General features: G+C 36.4%; 1 protein-coding gene across 4 annotated transcripts in view; it reads left to right on the plus strand.

The window, feature by feature from the left end:
• Positions 1-14,189, plus strand: part of LOC135073397 (DNA-binding protein D-ETS-4-like) — a 51,019-nt gene extending 36,830 nt beyond the window's left edge. For 2 of the 4 annotated variants that reach the window (XM_063967575.1, XM_063967574.1), the window contains exons 2-6: positions 4,963-5,737; positions 6,207-6,361; positions 8,451-8,595; positions 11,072-11,221; positions 13,031-14,189. In XM_063967575.1, the coding sequence (XP_063823645.1) occupies positions 4,963-5,737; positions 6,207-6,361; positions 8,451-8,595; positions 11,072-11,221; positions 13,031-13,221 (1,416 nt within the window). In that variant the 3' untranslated portion in view covers positions 13,222-14,189. Of the gene's footprint in view, positions 1-164; positions 388-4,962; positions 5,738-6,206; positions 6,362-8,450; positions 8,596-11,071; positions 11,222-13,030 lie in introns of those variants that run through there. The other 2 variants (XM_063967577.1, XM_063967576.1) reach the window with 2 other exon arrangements.
• The last annotated feature ends 478 nt before the right edge of the window (positions 14,190-14,667 follow it).

Consider the following 14,667-nt stretch of genomic DNA (forward strand, 5'->3'; position numbering starts at 1 on the left):
CAATCGATTTTAAGACGTCATACAAATAATTGAATGCAGTGTGACGCGTTGTTCCGATGTAGGTTCTATTAAAAGTTATATTAGTTTGTTTGAGCGTACTTCCCGCTATGACGCAGGTCCATTGAGCTCAGACTCCGGCGCTTGAGTATCGCTCAGTGGCTGTGTGAACTATCCGCCGTGCACACGCACTCATGGACCAAAAAAATCTTTAGTTACGCAAATCATATCGTATACACCGGCCGGCTTAACCTCTAACTTGCAACATGGACGCGGTACCGGCGCATTTTGACATTCGGACGTGACTCTGTGAGTGCGGTTTTTGCTGTTTTTATATTGAAGTGACATTAACGTTGACTTAATATGGAGGGTGAAAGTTGGCTATATCAAGTGAGTTGATCAGTTTACGCGTTAGGTAAGATAGAGGATAGGAGTGTGTGTCCTAATACCACTTTGTGGCTTCGGTACGGTTTTGAGAAGGCTTTTCAATTGACGTTCACCGGCAGAGCAAACATTATGTAAGGTTATTTGGAATTTGTTAATAATTTAACAAGTAACAAGTGTGTTTACCAAGTATTATAATAATACAAGCAAGCAATGAATTATATTTTCAATTGATTGTACAGTTATTCAACTTCATTCACGTTTAATAACAGAGTCAACTTGTTTGATTCGATGGCGCATTCAATCTTTTTGATATGTGCTTAAAAGAAACTTAAGTTTGACATTCTAATAAAAGAGGATTCAAGATCCAATGTAAACAGACTGCGACTAACATAACCAAAGGCATTAAACCAAACCAGTGCCATAAATTGTCATCAAAAACATAACGTTGGATGTGGGAAACCCAAAAACTTTAGATAGATCTGGTTCTAAGGTGGTAACAAAGAAAAAACACAAACTAATGGGCAATTACGTTTAATCTCAGGTAGGCATCGTAACGAGAGCCGAGTGGTTATTGTTGGATTATGCTAAATTTAGCTAAGGTTCTTACCTTAACTGCTTCACGGTGCTCCGTCAGTAACTCTTGGAATATTCGAAGCATAAACCTTAACCCATTGCATTATGGTTTAGAATAGAAAACATGTTCTTTCCAAAACTACCAGTCAGTTAACTAGCGGATCTTTTGTGCGCCGATCTTATCCCGACGCAGTAAGGTATAGATTCAAATACAAAGCTACTCTTGCTCGTGTTTGTACAGCCTTTACAATTTTCTGAAGATGCAATCTTTATGCCAATGTAATAGAATTTAGAGTCGTTCACCTACTTGTCGAAATTGGAGATGTCAAACTTGGTGTTAGAAGAGCTACGAGTAGTTATAAAGTAACGATTAAAAGAACTGTATGAAGACATTGTCGTTTATTCTTTGTAGGTGAGACTGTTATTTCGCAAAAGCTTAGCTTAGAAGCTATGACATAGACATTATAGACGACGGTACCTATATTGTAATAGGTGTGACCTTGCAGTAAAAATATCTGATATGCTGTCGTTTGTATAGAGCTTAATAAACAGAATATTACATAATGTAAAGTCTTCTAATTCAGATAAAAGAATTACAACTCCACGTACGTGGGAGCCAAACAATAAGCAGCATACCACCACTGCTTGATCGTGATCCTCCGTTCAAACACGGCAAGTGCGTGTAATGCCGAGAATGTCAAGGCCATGAAAACCATTGGTAGGTGTGGCAGTACTTGTTAGTGATAACAACTTAATGCTGCTGTTGGCTTTGACAATCTATCGTGTGTGTCTACATATTAGATGAAGATGGTTGAAGATATCCCATAAGATATCGACGTAGCGCCAGTTTTATTTTACTTGATTGATCTCTGTGATGCTTTTTACAGATACTTATAGATAATTAGTTCTTTTATAAAACTTCTGATGAGAAACAAATAAAAATAAAGTCAATATTAATGTATGAGAATTTAGCAGTTTAGCAGTTCATGATCATCATCATAATAAAGTTGCATATACACAGTTTCATCATTGACGAAGAATGAGACTTCTGTTAGAGACAAAAGAGGATAGAGTCGATACGTAAAGAAGTCCCATGAATAGCTGGGATAATGGAGTGCCAATATACAATCACAGTTCCATCACAAGTACGAAAGGGTGTGGAAATGATCTCTCTTCTCCAGATTTAGATAAAGAGAGTCACACATAACTTCGTCAGTCAGTCAAAACAGTTTCATTGATCGTAATCCCTCATTCACGGATCGTTCACCGCGTACGCATGAAAACCCCAAGGTCTTGAATTGTATCAAGCTATCGAACAGTCACGACCGGCTAGCTGACGTCAGCATCAACATTGTCTAGTTTTTTTTTAGAATTAGGCCTACTTCCTTGGCGACGCGTAAAATGAGGATGTGGAATGTAACGGAGGTTGGGCTAGGATATAAAAGGAGATTACACTATTAAGTTACAAAATGTTTGCAGTAACATTACAATTAGGTGATTGTGTTATTAAAATAATACTATGAGCACCAACAAAGGGAGCTATGCCACCGTTAGATAATAATATACCAAATTATCGAGTAGTCTCTTACTTTATCGATTACTAGCGGCCGCCCGCAACTTTGTACGCGTGGATCCCGTTTTACCCCCTTAGGAGTGGAGTTTCGTAAAATACCTTTTCTTAGCGGATGTCTACGTCATAACATCTACCTGCATGCCAAATTTTAGCCCGATCCGTCCAGTGGTTTGGGCTGTGCGTTGATAAATCACTATGTCAGTCAGTCACCTTTGAGTTATTTACGAGTATATTTAGGTAAGATCAGATGTCACAGCCCTACTTACAGATATTTCAGGCTTCTAATGTCTCAAGTTATCACATAAGTTGTAGTTCTTCGTCCCTAATCTTTATCTGTGACTAAAACGATACAGTTTGGCTTTCAAAGGTAAATTAGTTACTATAAATAGTATTGGTTTAACTAAAATAATTTCTACTAGTTAAGATGACTTGCACATTATTAATCTGTTTGTTACTAACTAGTTGAATTGTTAATGTACTTGATAATGATTCAGCAAACGATTAAGATATTTTCCAACCTACTCATTCACTTTTAGGTGCTTTAATTTAATTAATGAAAGAGAGAGAGAAAGTTAGGCAAAGATTTTCAAACTGACTTTTTAAAGGCTAGACTTGTTTTTGAACACATTTAGCCACAAAAGTAACGACTACTGATGATATAGTACTATTCATTAAGATTAAGTCATTGAGAAGAACGTACGCTAATTGCAGAATACATTTAAAATCACTAGCATATGTAACGTAATATTATAGTAAAAATACCGGCTGCTAATTGTTAAAATCATTATAAATTGACATGCTGTCTCATTCAATATTTAAAATAAATGTTAAACAATGAACTTATTTATCTTTTACTGTCTGAATAACCTATGTTTACATCAAACGCAAAAAAAATGTCATCATGAGTACGCATGGATTTAACTAGAATATTTTAAAACTATTTTTGCCAACATTTGCATGCTAAAATCATAATCTTGCCAGTTTGACTACATTCCTTAAATGTTTAATAGATATTTCCTCATTTTTCATAAAATATTTTTATCTTAACTTAATTTCAAGTAAATAATTTACTAACGTTGGATGATTTAGGAAAATATGTTTTGGTAACTTATTTAAAAATTCATTTACATTGCAAAGCAACGAAATAAAGCTCAGTCGTTAATAAATGTCCTTTCTTCTAACTAATAAATTTTCTTCGCCAAAACAACAACTTTCCCAATAAGATTTACATTGTTATCTCGAAAAACTTTCCAAAACAAACTTTAATAAACTGTACAAGTTTTAGTATGGGCATTTTTTCTATACTAGTCACGCGGAGAAAGTATGTATTTGAACAGTTAATTCACATAAAAGGAACTTATCCAATAACGGGACTAATCCCACCTCTCTTTCCCGCGTCTGCAACTCCTGTACAGCCAAGATCTACAGCTTGGCTTCCAGTGAAGGTTGAGTAGTCCCGAGGGATAGCTTACTGTCATGGAACCTTTAACTTATAAATGTAATAGCGTAGGAATAAATTAAAATTAGGCGAGAGTAATGCGAAAACCGATACCTCTGAACTTCAATATGAGATCAAATAAAAAAAAGCGTAGGAATTATAATGAAAAACACTCACTAGTTAGTAGATAATGCGTTATAAATACCCATGAGAAACATGTAAATAGCAGCTATTGTTTTATGTATCCAGTTCATGATAATGCTCATAGTTGATTAGCTCAACGGACCGGTCGGACCTGAAATGGCTTTCATTGTGGGAGATGCGCAAGAGTGGCTTAGTGGGTGCTTTGTGACGGCTGAGATGGGACTGACTTTGTTAAGAGTGAGTGATAAAATACAAAAAATATACTTGTATCACTAATTAGGAGACGAAATAATTAAAAACAAAAATTAATAAAAATTAAATATTTCAGATAGACGTTTAAAAATAAAAACAAATGTGCTTGTGCGTTCGATCTCAAATTCAATACGATTAAAGTAGCAAGTCTAAGCGCCATACAATTAATGTCATATTTTTTACTCTACCATATTAACATACATAAGCCATTAAAACAGCGAATACCATTTTAAACGACCAACAGTTTTTAAATCTTTAATCTTCATTAATCATCGCTCCTAAATATAGAGTCTTGACGTAACGTTAAAATATACAACGCCTGAAATTGTTTACGACATCTGGAGATTTGACGTTGGTCTGAATGAAAATGTTTAGGACATCTGGTTCTTTATAAGGTGCGTCAGATCACACGCAGAGCTTTTGTGACGTAGTTGCTGTTGGCGAAATTTTTACAGCCAGCGACAAATTCGAAGTTAAAACATGAAATTAGCACCCAGTTGCTCTTATTTGCTCGTAGAATTTGCACTGGTCGTGTAACCGCCACGTGATTTTCATTCTTAGAAACCAATTCTTATAAGTGTTTTTCCTTTGTCAACAGATGCCACAAACAGTGCCCCGTTCTGGGTGCAGCCCACCATCAGCATCCCAGGGCGAGAGGGCGGTCCCAGCTTCGCCTGTGGACCTTCACCACCTCCTTCGCTTCCTAGGAGCAGCGTCGCCACCAGAACCGATGCTTCACTCCCCACCAAACCCACACGCGAAACCACCACCGCCTTATCCAGAAGACAACAACATCCTAGAACGCCTTTACGACTTCGAAGGATACCCCACACCTTCCCCTTCCTCAGACGAAGGCTCAATTCCCACAGTGGCTTTACAACCAGCCTCACCCTACTCACATCAATTCAACTCCCCTCCAGTCTACATCAAAGAGGAACCAAACAGACTAGCGGTTCCCGGCTTTGCCTCTCCTTACCCCCTATCCCCGTCAGGCTCATGCGCCTCATACGGCAGCCACAATCAATACTCCTCCCCCGTACCACAACACGAAGAGTACATTGACATTGAAGAACTACTCAAAGAGAACCAAATATTACAAGAGAGCGTTCAGCAAAATTATCTTACACCCAAAATAGAAGTGGAAGAACCACGGGATCACATTCTCCTCAGATCTGCCCTCGAAGACACTACATTCCAGAAGCGGTTTAACTTAAAACCTATCCCCTTAGAATTAGGGACTGTCAAAATGGAAGAAAGCAGCGGAGGCGATGAACCTTTAGTAGCGCCAGACATTGACCGCGTCCTTTCAATGGCCATCGAGCAGTCAAAACGAGACATGGACAATACCTGCACAGTGCTAGGAATCTCACCAGGTGAGTCAACCAAAATCATTAGTCATTTACTAAAGGTGAATAGCTATAAATGGCGAGAATACGAACAGTCACGTAGATAACATACGCAAAGAATGTAACTTGAATTATGTACGATGAATATGAATTGAAATGACATGGGAACGTAGTAGCCGTATATCTTGACATCAGTACTACAGGCGGCAATTATTAATGACGTCACTCTGACCTCAACGCGGTAAAAAATCAGCGTTTCTATGTAGATAACATGTCAGCTACTGCTTAGAACAACGCGTTTATAAATTGATTCTGAGAATCGCGATGGAACGATTGGTTACGTAAGCTGCTCATCCACTTGATGTTTATGTTGACTTATGTACTGATGATGCTGATCGTAAAATTGATTATAATCTGTCTATAATTTTAAATTTAAATCATCATGTAGGTACAAGTTAAGTCGAGTGCGACTCTCTAAATGCCAAGTTTGTTTCAGATCCTATGCTATGGAGTACTGCTGACGTAAAAGCGTGGGTCATGTTCACATTGCAACACTTCAACCTGCCGATGGTACCTACAGAATATTTCGCTATGGACGGAGCTGCCCTAGTTGCTTTAACAGAAGAGGATTTCAATCAGAGAGCACCACAAGTAAGAAACAATTAAAATACAAATTCAGATATTATGTACAGACAACGGCATGTCAATGTAAACACTGGAGTATCTTTATTGAGTGAGTGTAATAGGTGCTCTTTTGCAATAAAAATTAAGTATGATGTGATTTCAATTATGGATTGCCTGATGATATTTATTATGAGCATTGACAGTCAGACTAAAAAAAGAACACTGTCAAGTTACTTGAATATTACAAGCAAACGTAAGCAATTACTAAGCAAAAACATTTGATATACCTTAATGATGTAAGGCGCAATTAAGTGACGAAGAACATCGTAGAGAAACAGCTTATTTTCATTGCGATAATAATTTAACCCTGGGAGCGATCGAGGGCGTACGTTATCGGTACAAAGTCTACTAGATTGATTCATGTGTACACGATAAACATTGAGTTTACTCAGTTAATTCAAGTAAACATTAATTCGGTGACCTTTATTTCTACAGAAGTCATCATAACATAAAATGTTTTAACTTCGGCAAAATCCTTTGTATCCTTGTTAATTTACTACTTTGTTGTTTTATACAAGTGTGTATATTTGGCCGAAGCATTTTTTGTTAAAACAATTAGCTTGATATTGGTACAGATTATTTTTGGAGGTGATTACTTAATGATCTATAACAGATTTGGATTTGATGTCATTAAAATCTTGAAACACTTATTTAGTGCCATCAATCCGAAGACTGTTCCTTAGATCATCAACACCTATTTCAATAATTGCTTCCTATGTTTTTTGGCATCGATTAGCTTACATCACTGCTGTATTCTTCGAATTCATTTTATTAATGTCGGTAAACTTAAGTTGTTCTTCAAGTAGAAGGCTCATCCACTTTTTTTAAATACAAGTATTACGCCGTAACTTGACAATTTAACTGCTATTTTTATTCAAATAATGATAGATCAAATATTATCGATATTGTTTTCTTAACAATGTCATTGTACCTACATTTTATCAAAGTCATAACATCAGTATTTAATTGGTACCTACTTACCTTACTTATCAGTTTATAAACTATACCTAAGAATATGTTAACCAAAACGGTATGATTTAAGCACATCTCGTTTTGACGCATTGCTGATATTTTCATAGCAACATTTTCAAAAAAATAACTTATGAGTGTTGCTACACCATTCAATTACGATAAAAGCACGGTCTACTTTGAAAGAGATAAAAAATAGTTATGCAGCCTTCATATTGAGGCTTCAGAGGAAATCCGTTTAGGGTTGACCGGGTTATTTATTATGCAATTCGCCTCGTTGCATTGCAGCTTGTTTGTAAACAAGTTTTGTAATTGTTATGTCAGCGGCTACAATTGTAGCCGCTGACATAACAATTACAAAACTAATAATGGATAATATTAGTAGAAAGGAGGAAAACCGAATTCGGTTTTCCTCCTTTCTACTAATATTATCCTTAACTAGGTATTATTTATCCACAAACACTACTTCAAGAGATATTTCATTGTCTGTTTTCCTGACTACACGATCAAGGTTATAAATTCTTATATCAATTATCATCTTTGCAACTTTGATGACAACAATCTTTTTGTCACAACTTATATAATCCGATCGATTTTGAAAGATGTGGGACTACTCTTAGTAGTCTAGTCTCGGTACATGGCTATGTAAGCGGCCGGGTAATAGCAGATAAGGTACGCACCGCTGCTCAGACTTTCTCCAAGGCCGATGAAAGTCTGCCCGCGCGCACGTTCCTTGTACAAACATCGGCACATCAGTCTATATATTTTCTCACAAAATAGCCCGTATTACAACCATTTATGATCCCACAATGTTCAACTTGACTTGATGTCGTCCGTACTTGCATACAAATACCGACTTGTTTACATCTGTCCACTTCGAAAACTTATCGAATTACTTGCATAAGAGTTGTTTAGATACAATAGTAGACTATTAAATTTAGTAGGGATTATGAGAAAAATCTTTATCTTCATCACAAAACTAATAGTGTTCTTTTCATTGTAAGACGTCACAATGATGTCATCAAATATAATTACAGGGTTATCAAAAGGTATTTGGTCACGTGGTAACGATATTGCTTTGTTTTAGGCTGGAAGCACACTGTACGCACAACTGGAAATTTGGAAGGCTGCCCGACATGAAGCTTGGAGGCCTACACAGTGGTCTGAACATCAACAGCCCTCCCCGAACCCCACACCTGCCGGTCTACCCTCAGCTGACGACATGAGTGATGGTACGTATTACCAAAATTTAAATAATTGCCTACAAACTACATTACGTCAATGCTCTTTCCATAATACGCTTACCTTATCATCGAATCGAACATTATCAATAAGGTACGATAAAGTAGTGAGCATTGAAATCATGTCTAAAAATATCACCGCTGACTTTATTATATTCGTATTTTCGAAGATGTTCAAACCTAGTAGTTCATTTACTATCTAGTTACCTACCTAATATAGTGTCATTTAAACATGTTATTGAAAGATACACTTAATTCAGTAAGCATAAGGTAATCTAGATAAGTAAAAGAAGAATAAAAAGTGGATAACCTGACACGTGTCAGTGCGATGTGGAACAGCGATGCATCAGAGCATTGTGGCTGACCGTTACTCGTAGATGATGGCGGCACACACACAGCTGAAGCTGCAGAACTTGCTAATGATAAATGACCAAGTGTTAGAGCTGATCCAGTAAGGATTGATGACGATGACATATCACAGGTGAAAGAAACAAAGAATAATAATAGACACATGCAAAATTTTAGAGAAGGAAGTCTTACAATTAAACTCTTAAATGATGACATGTCAATAACTACGCGCTAATAAAATGTTTCGGTCTTAATATAAAATAATCAAGAATGGCAAAATAAGATAAAGCTCAAATCAATTCTGAATGTGTAATGAAAGGAGGACGGGATGAATGAAAAATGAATATGGTAGGACTTAATCTCCAATTGCAAGTACAGGAAATTGTAGTAAAGATTTAACTTCATGTAAGAGATAAACAATCACTCCGCACCTACTTTCCTCTTCACAGTAATCTATAAAAAAGTGCTAGGCCGCACCACAGGAAATAGCAGCCTACAATTATTCCTTTTGCGAAGAAACTCATACATGCTCCAATCATGAGATTAATGGAAAAGAACCGAATAAATAACTCCTGTTGCATTTCTTTCAATCAATATTTGTTTGATTCGATTCATTTCGTAATCATATCTATAATATCTTCAAATCATCCCATATTTATCAATAATACATTAAAGGATGATATTAATCTGGATGATGGATACCTGACAGAATCACGTATAATTGAAGTAGAACTGTTTTAAAATCAATGACCAACAATTTACAATAATGCGCATTAAATTCCATGTTATTTGAGCGAACCACGCCTGTTACAGTTAATCCATCAATCAGACCTCGTCCCTATTGGTTTCTGTTCCTGGCTCTAGACGGTATACCAGCTCTGGTCCCTTATACGTCCAGCCGAGTTTTTGTGACGCTTTACGACGACCCAGTTCGTATGAGTGGTGTCACCGGACTCACAAGGTCGTATTGGCCACGATAGATTTACCGACATCACAAAATTTTCTATTATCCCCATTAAATACGGCTCAAAGTGCTTTAAGAAATCCAACGTTTGTGGTGGCTGCAAGCTTTGAGTCGTAAGTGTCACTTTGTTCAATGTTTCTTTCGTTTATCTCTTTACTACCTTCAGTCACTATTCCCAATAAGCGAAGCCTGAATACCGACTCTGTTAGCGGTATCTTAGGTTCCATGTTCGCGTAAATTATTCGCAAAACCTTATATTCCTCAAATTCTATGTAACATTCCTTTCTACACACGGCTTTCTTCTCTAAATAGAATGTTGCTATTTACCGTCGGTGTAAACATTATCTGTCTAAACCGTTTGAATGTTTGTACAGATAGAAAATACTGAAGGTTGGCTGGTGTAAAAATAGAGTTTGTTTATAGCATAAAAGTAAAAATACATTTCCGTTGAATCGAAGCGGTTTTTTGTTGAAACGCAATGAGACTATAGGAAAAATAAAGCTGGAGAGACTGCTTTTTTGTGTATGTCTGTAAATCACAGCCTGTTCCTTTTCAAAGGAGCTCATAACTTTGTGCTCGAGTAGCATTTTAAAATAATAATATCATCATTATGTGGAGCAGACATGTCTAGCCTCTTTGCTTCATGGAACAGATTACTGGCAACTTTACAGTTCTCAGAATGCTCAAGACTCTGATTGTTGCCGTTTTTCTTCTCGCCAGTGTCATTACCCGGCCCTTAATGCCCCTAAATTGTTTAATAATGCTGAGTTTAGACGTTAATCTTCAGTGCTCTTTTAGTATGCATGTGGGACGCATATGACACTTAGTTTTTCTGAGATCGCAATTTGTAGTCAACTATTTTTCTAACGAAAAAATTTTGTAATGAATTCTTATTAGCTACGGAGGCAGGAGGCTGTTCAAAATAATAAGGGTGATGAAAGTTATTCAGATCGGTGCAAAAATATCAAAGTATCTAAATAGGAGGATTTTTTTACAATTTTATAAAGTAAACAGTTTAGGTTTGAACATTTTCGAGTATCAATGTTAATGAAACTATCACGTCTTATACAAGGGTTAAAAACAAGCTATAAAACAAAACACCGTCGCTAATAAATTATAATGATAACAGTATTAACAATGACTTTTATCTCACAGACGAAGACTCAGAACCGGCCGGGACAAGTGCGGGCACTGGAGGAGGCAAGGCAAAGTCAGGCAGCACACACATACACCTCTGGCAATTCCTCAAGGAGCTACTGGCATCACCCCACATCCATGGCTCAGCGATACGATGGCTCGACAGAAGTGAGTACAATGTTTAGTATGATAACACAAATCAAATTGATTTCGGAGACAGGGAATACTCGTACTACTTAGGTATTATGTATAATTTTATTATAAGTGATGATGTGATACTGACACAAAAACACGCTTGTCATAATCTTTTTAAACGTCTTAACAGTATCATAGATGGAAATCAGAATAGGTAAATGACGATAAACAGCTTTAGTATGGCATTTTATCTCTATGAATTCCCTTTTTTCAGTAACCGCTTTAGATTTGCTCGGAAAAATAGTATAAATTATTAAAATTTATCTTGCTTTAGACGCGCAATCATATGGACGGGAATTTATCTATTTGCCTCGTCGTCTAATATTGCTGTAAAATATTTATTGCTAGGAATGCAGTTCTATTGAATAAAACATAGGCGCATGAATGGAATCTCGATAGCTAAGTTTTCAATCAGACGCGGAGCTTAATGTTACTTGTTGAACTTTGCGTTTAAAATGTCCTTTGTCTTGAGCAAAATGTGTTTAACATTGTTGCATTGGCCTCAACAATTTTCTAAGTACTGTCATTTGGTCGTTTCTATCCATAATGCAATGCCTCCATGCTCTATTTGTTAGAGAGTTAGAATCTCTCGATTCGGAAAATCATCGTTTCCATTCCCGAAATTGAGCACACTGCTGCATTGTATTTAAGGTAATTCAGTGCTTCGGAGAGCCTTTATTCTAAGCCTTTTTTTGCTATATTATTATTACGCCATTTCAAACGACTATTACCACCATAATTTCTGACACCAGGGTTATGACCTAAGTTTCTGTCGTCAACCTAAGCCATAAAACAAAAAGATAATGCAAAACTTGAATTAACAATAGGGGAGTTCAGAGTTCCATTACATTCCTTTTCTGGCTCGTTGTTTGTTAGTTACTTACCTATTTATTTTCGTGTTTGGAGTTCGTTATCACCTTCTAAGATTAAGTTCACACATACCAAAATATCATCACAAGTAAATAAGTTCGTTAAACTCGTTCAGATAACTTGTCACTGTATACGCAAGTAAATAATTAATCATAAACATCAAACTAGTTGCTACACGCTTCCTTTGTTCCAAGCTGCTGTAATTGGCTATTGACATGGAATTTATAACAAGGGTTTTTCCAGTTGCTTTATTGAATTGAACGTTTTCAGTGTACCAATCATCGTAAATGTTAAACGTATGCCTCCAATTCATTGTTGGAAAATTTATTTGTGTAGCGACATTCTGAGAGCCAAGGTGAGCGAGCCAGTTACTCGCCATCTGTGAGGTACTTAGCGAAATACTTTAAACCGAGCTGAAATGTTACTCCTCCGCTTCGTGACTGGCCTAAGAGACGATGTACTTTAACGCAATGTTAAAACATTGTCATTGGAATTATTTTGCTTAAGGGATAAAATATGTAGTAGGAGAATCCTTTTTGAAAAGTTCCATGAAAGACGGGTTAAAATGACTTCAAAAATTATTCAAGAAATTAGTATTCCCGGGAGTAAGTCCTAACGGGCTATAGAAATAATAGAGTTACCGTTATTTGTATTTAAAGATATGGCAAAATAAAATTGAATGCTACCTACCGCTCCGATTATGATGCAAAACTTTATGTAGAGGTTTTAACTTACAAAGATTTTTAAACATACCTACTATGTTATAGTCATTACTATTTGTAAGAATTTAGTTAATTTATTTAAATCTATAAAACGTGGAATATTCTCTGTCTCCGAAAAACAAACTCTCGATCCGATTAGCAATGGAATAAATTTAGCAAACGTTGCTAAATTCATGTCGTGTTTTCGCAGGTAACGGAGTCTTCAAGATTGAGGATTCAGTGCGTGTCGCCAGGCTGTGGGGCAAGAGGAAGAACAGGCCAGCGATGAACTACGACAAACTGTCCAGGAGCATCAGGCAATACTACAAGAAGGGCATCATGAAGAAAACTGAGCGCAGTCAGAGGCTGGTGTACCAGTTCTGTCACCCGTACTGCTTATAATCGCCTGCAATACTTTAGTTTGTAAGAAATGTAAATTATTGTAAATATGTACGTGAGCCGCGGTAATGCGGTCAAAACGATGGCTACTTGAGTTTTGCGGCGCACACGCAAAACTCAACGCAGCGCAAACTCGTTGACAGCTGAACGTTTCGGTCTAACGTCCTTCGCAGAGACCCGGACTATTAGGCGTCGTACTTACCCTCCATAAAATTCGGGAAAGGTAATTTTCTCCAGAATTCTATTGGACGGGACTCGTTTTAATTAGTTCTTAAGTTTTTTTTTTACCGGCGACTAAGCGATAACGATGCACCTCACGGTATAAACTCTAAACAGAGTCATCGTTCTCGCCGAAAGCTGGTAATGTTTATCCCATATAACTATGTTATATTAAATCGTACGTTCTATGAACTTTTAGGATAAGTGTTCTGTAAATACACGATAAAAGATTTATGAAAATAAATAAAAAAACAAGTCACGCCTTGTTTATATACAGTGATGTTAAAAGAGATTATTTTCTCAGATATTTCTAGATATAGATTATTATAGATTTATGTAAATCTAAAAGTATACTTTATAAAAGTGTTTTTGTGCTAAAACGGTGACGAGTTACGTCACACAGAAAATGTAAGTTAAGTATGAAATATTTTATTTCGCAGAGGCGGTCGCGATTGGTAAAGATTATTTTGGATTTGATTCAAATTAGAATTTTGTGCCAAATAGACAATATTCAACTTTATTGGGGACAAAATTTGGAAAATTGTGATTGTGTGTACCCGCCGACTGTACATTGTATCGTGTAAAGGTGATGGGGTATAACTAAGTTACAACAGAATTAATGTTATTGTACTTAAGCAACGCAGTTAGCGTTAGTTTTATAATAACACTATTACAGGACCAAACTAATTTAGATTTTATAAATCATTGTAATGTAATTTAAAATTAAATAAATAAATGGCCATTTATTAAAATGTTTTGTTTAATTTATCACTTAAGGCTATTTATAGTTGAGAGCTCGTGGAGAAAACCTGTTTTTTTTAATAGTAGATACAACATACTGTTACGTTTTTTAACTTGAGAGCTGAATACTTACCTACCTACTTATTCTAAGTATTTCTAGAAGTAGAGCTAGAAGCTACTTAAACAGACCTCTTCCTTTTAAAAAACATAGTTAGACCTAAGTCACCCATTTCAGACACTCGAAATAGTGTCAATGTTAGTATATTTTGGCAATTTGCTAATTTCTGTTTGCACAGAATAGTTAAATCATACTGTGAATTTTCCAACCACAATCGGCCTAGAAAACTGTTCCAAAAACAAATGAGACCAGACAAAAGTTCACAAAATGGTGAATTGCATCACCTTGCGCAAAGATGACGTCACCAGCAGACGAATTCCATGAGTGAAAGTGCCTTTCCCCAAAAGCGGGGAGGGGAGGTCGAAAAGTGG

The sequence above is a fragment of the Ostrinia nubilalis genome, chromosome 7 (assembly GCF_963855985.1).
Source record: "Ostrinia nubilalis chromosome 7, ilOstNubi1.1, whole genome shotgun sequence".
Lineage (NCBI taxonomy): Eukaryota > Metazoa > Arthropoda > Insecta > Lepidoptera > Crambidae > Ostrinia > Ostrinia nubilalis.